This window comes from Trachymyrmex cornetzi, unplaced genomic scaffold (genome assembly GCF_001594075.2).
Source record: "Trachymyrmex cornetzi isolate Tcor2-1 unplaced genomic scaffold, Tcor1.1 scaffold1400, whole genome shotgun sequence".
Lineage (NCBI taxonomy): Eukaryota > Metazoa > Arthropoda > Insecta > Hymenoptera > Formicidae > Trachymyrmex > Trachymyrmex cornetzi.
This window is the reverse complement of record NW_017295984.1, coordinates 36126-38835: the sequence shown is the minus strand read 5'-3', so window position 1 is coordinate 38835 and position 2710 is coordinate 36126. Positions and strand designations below refer to the sequence as shown.

At 42.2% G+C, this 2710-nt stretch overlaps 1 protein-coding gene across 1 annotated transcript in view; it reads left to right on the top strand.

The window, feature by feature from the left end:
- Positions 1–2067: 2067 nt before the first annotated feature.
- LOC108771163 (uncharacterized) overlaps positions 2068–2710 on the top strand; it is a gene marked incomplete at its 3' end in the record, with an annotated part of 3850 nt that continues 3207 nt past the window's right edge. Inside the window, exon 1 of the mRNA XM_018523090.1 lies at positions 2068–2513. Coding sequence (XP_018378592.1) covers positions 2068–2513 — 446 coding nt within the window. The remainder of the gene's footprint in view (positions 2514–2710) is intronic.

Below are 2710 nucleotides of genomic sequence, written 5' to 3'. Positions count from 1 at the left end.
GGGGGAGGAGGGGAGAGGAGGGGGAAGGTCCCGACGCTATCGGTGTTTACATAAACACTAGTAGCAATAATACGTGCCGCCATGCTGTGACACCATGTATCATTGGGACCCTACTTATGTGAACGACAAAAATTTTTATTCACATATTATTACATCGAGTTTTTCTTCTTGCGTATTAAAAACTAAAACCAATAGCTCGCAATCGACGAGCTGATACTTGTTAAAGAAGTAGCTATCGCGTATAGCGTCTTCGGAAGCGATGTTGGAGAATCGCGTATACTTGACATCAACCGTATCGACGAGTCAAACTAATCGTTCGAACGTTACATCGATACATCCGAAAAACGCGAACATGCGGTGTAGCGTCATTTCGGTCATCATTATGCGTACGGACGAAGAATCGAGGCGTACGAGCGTAACGTCATTCATCGTGCAAATTCTAACGGCTAGCAGTCCAACGCTTATAAAGTTGTCCTTGTATTCGTTCCGCAGCATCTTGTAAATATTTCAATCCGGCTATCAAATGTTACCATTATGCGCATTATTAAGAGATATTAAGCAGCGCTGCCGCGTGCGCGCTATCTCATATATCAACCATCTTTCTCTCGATGCATTATGCCGCCCGTTGCGACTAATGTGCATTCTATACTTACGATCTTTTCTCTCATTGCAGCTTCCTATGTGATCCCTTTTACTTATTCTCATACGCAAAATATATGTATACATATACATATATATTTTTTTATTTATATTGTACTTATTCCATTATATTCTAATAATGCTTTTAAAGCGAGCGCAGCGATATTATCGGACGCGATGATATCATCGATCGCGATGATGCTGTCGGCACATGTAATATAATACTACGAAGAAAGTAGGAAGGAAAAGAAGGAATAAATATCGCAAAGACGGAAGGAATGAATAATTTTCAAACGCTGAGACATACAATTTAAATATTCGTTTATTTTCCATATACTATATATTATCATCCATAGTGTAACTAATAATTCACATTTAATATTTGAATTTTTATCATAAATCTTACGCTAGGTGTTTGCTACATCGTATTTGTTATTTGACGCGTCTCGCGATAACATCAATGTAATTTAATACAACAAAAATGCGACGTTTGTAATTTCGCAAGCGTCGACGGCTTTATTAGATTATATCGTAATCAAAGATTTTTCAAGGACATGCCGCGACAAGTCACAACATGTCACGACATGTTTAGCGGTGACATTATCGATGCGATTTGATATAAATGCGACGTTGCCAAATAGTGTACATGTCACATGACTAGATTTTTCACGAACATTCGACATATCACAACATGTTCGAATGGTGACATCATCATCAATGTAATATGATACAAATATCACGTGACCAAATAAATGATATAAAATGAGAAGATTTAGACACACCGTGTCATTAGTCAACGCAACCGATAACATGGAGAGCGATTTGATAGAGGAAACGGTCCAGCTGAATACTAGAAAAGAGTACGTCGCATGGGAACAACGATGCGACGAACTAATAGAATTTATAGAAGAGCAGAGTCGTACCAAGCGTCCGCGCCTCGCCGTTGGACACAGACAATCCGTGGTGGCGAGGCTCGAGAGTTTGAAGGATTCGGTGCGTGGAAGATTCGTGCATGTGGGCGCCGTTTACGGACTTCGATGGCGCGAGATCGAAACAACATTCGAGAGTCGTATAGTGACAGGCGCGGTGATAAACTCTAACCACATCGAGCCGCGGCGGTTTTTGGAAGACGCTGGCGATGTAGTGCTAGAGCGAGTGCGAGACGCTGTGGAAAGACACGGTAGTGTGAAAGTGAACACAGCATTCAACGGCGACTTCGTCACAAAAGACAAACGTGCCAATAAAAGTATAAACACGAAGAACAGCGAGATATATAGATGCACCGATATGCGCGAGTGGTACGTCGTTCGTATCACTCGACACATCGTCGAGCCTATCTTGGCATCGCTCGAAGAGTTTCAAGAACGCGACAGTGGGTCGGCGCTATCGCGAATTCTCCTAACTGTTAACGTGAACAAACTGAATCCTATGCGCGCGGGATGTCACTTCGAGGTGCCGCGAGAAATTATCCTGAAGAAAGCGGTGGTCAGTGTGAAATCCATGGACAATGCGTGCTTCACGTGGTCGGTGGTCGCTGCTCTATACCTGGCTAAAAGTCATGCAGATAGAAAATCGTCGTATCCACATTACACAACAGTGCTGAATTTCGCGGGTATTGAATTTCCGATGACATTAAAAGACATTCTGAAATTCGAACGTTTAAACGCTGTGTCAATCAACGTGTACGGCATCGAGAATAAGCAGATCCTTCCTCTGCGACTCACAGACGACAAGAAGGAGAAACACGTCAATCTCCTGTACCTGCAAGATCCACGCAACGACGGTGTAGGCCACTTTGCGTGGATAAAAGATTTGTCGCGCCTTGTGAGATCGCAACTTACCGGGAAAAAGAACAAGAAATATTTCTGCGACCGGTAAGTATAAGAAAAAAATATATATACAGGGTGGACCTGAAGTGATCCAGTCAAATATCTCGAAAACTAGTAGGGATAGAGAAAAATGTTTCATATGAAAAGTTTAGGGTTACACGGGGGAAGTATGGTACTGACCTTGAAAAATCCTTGAAAGGTCATTTTGAAGGTCATTCAGGGGTCACGATGGTTTTTTTAAA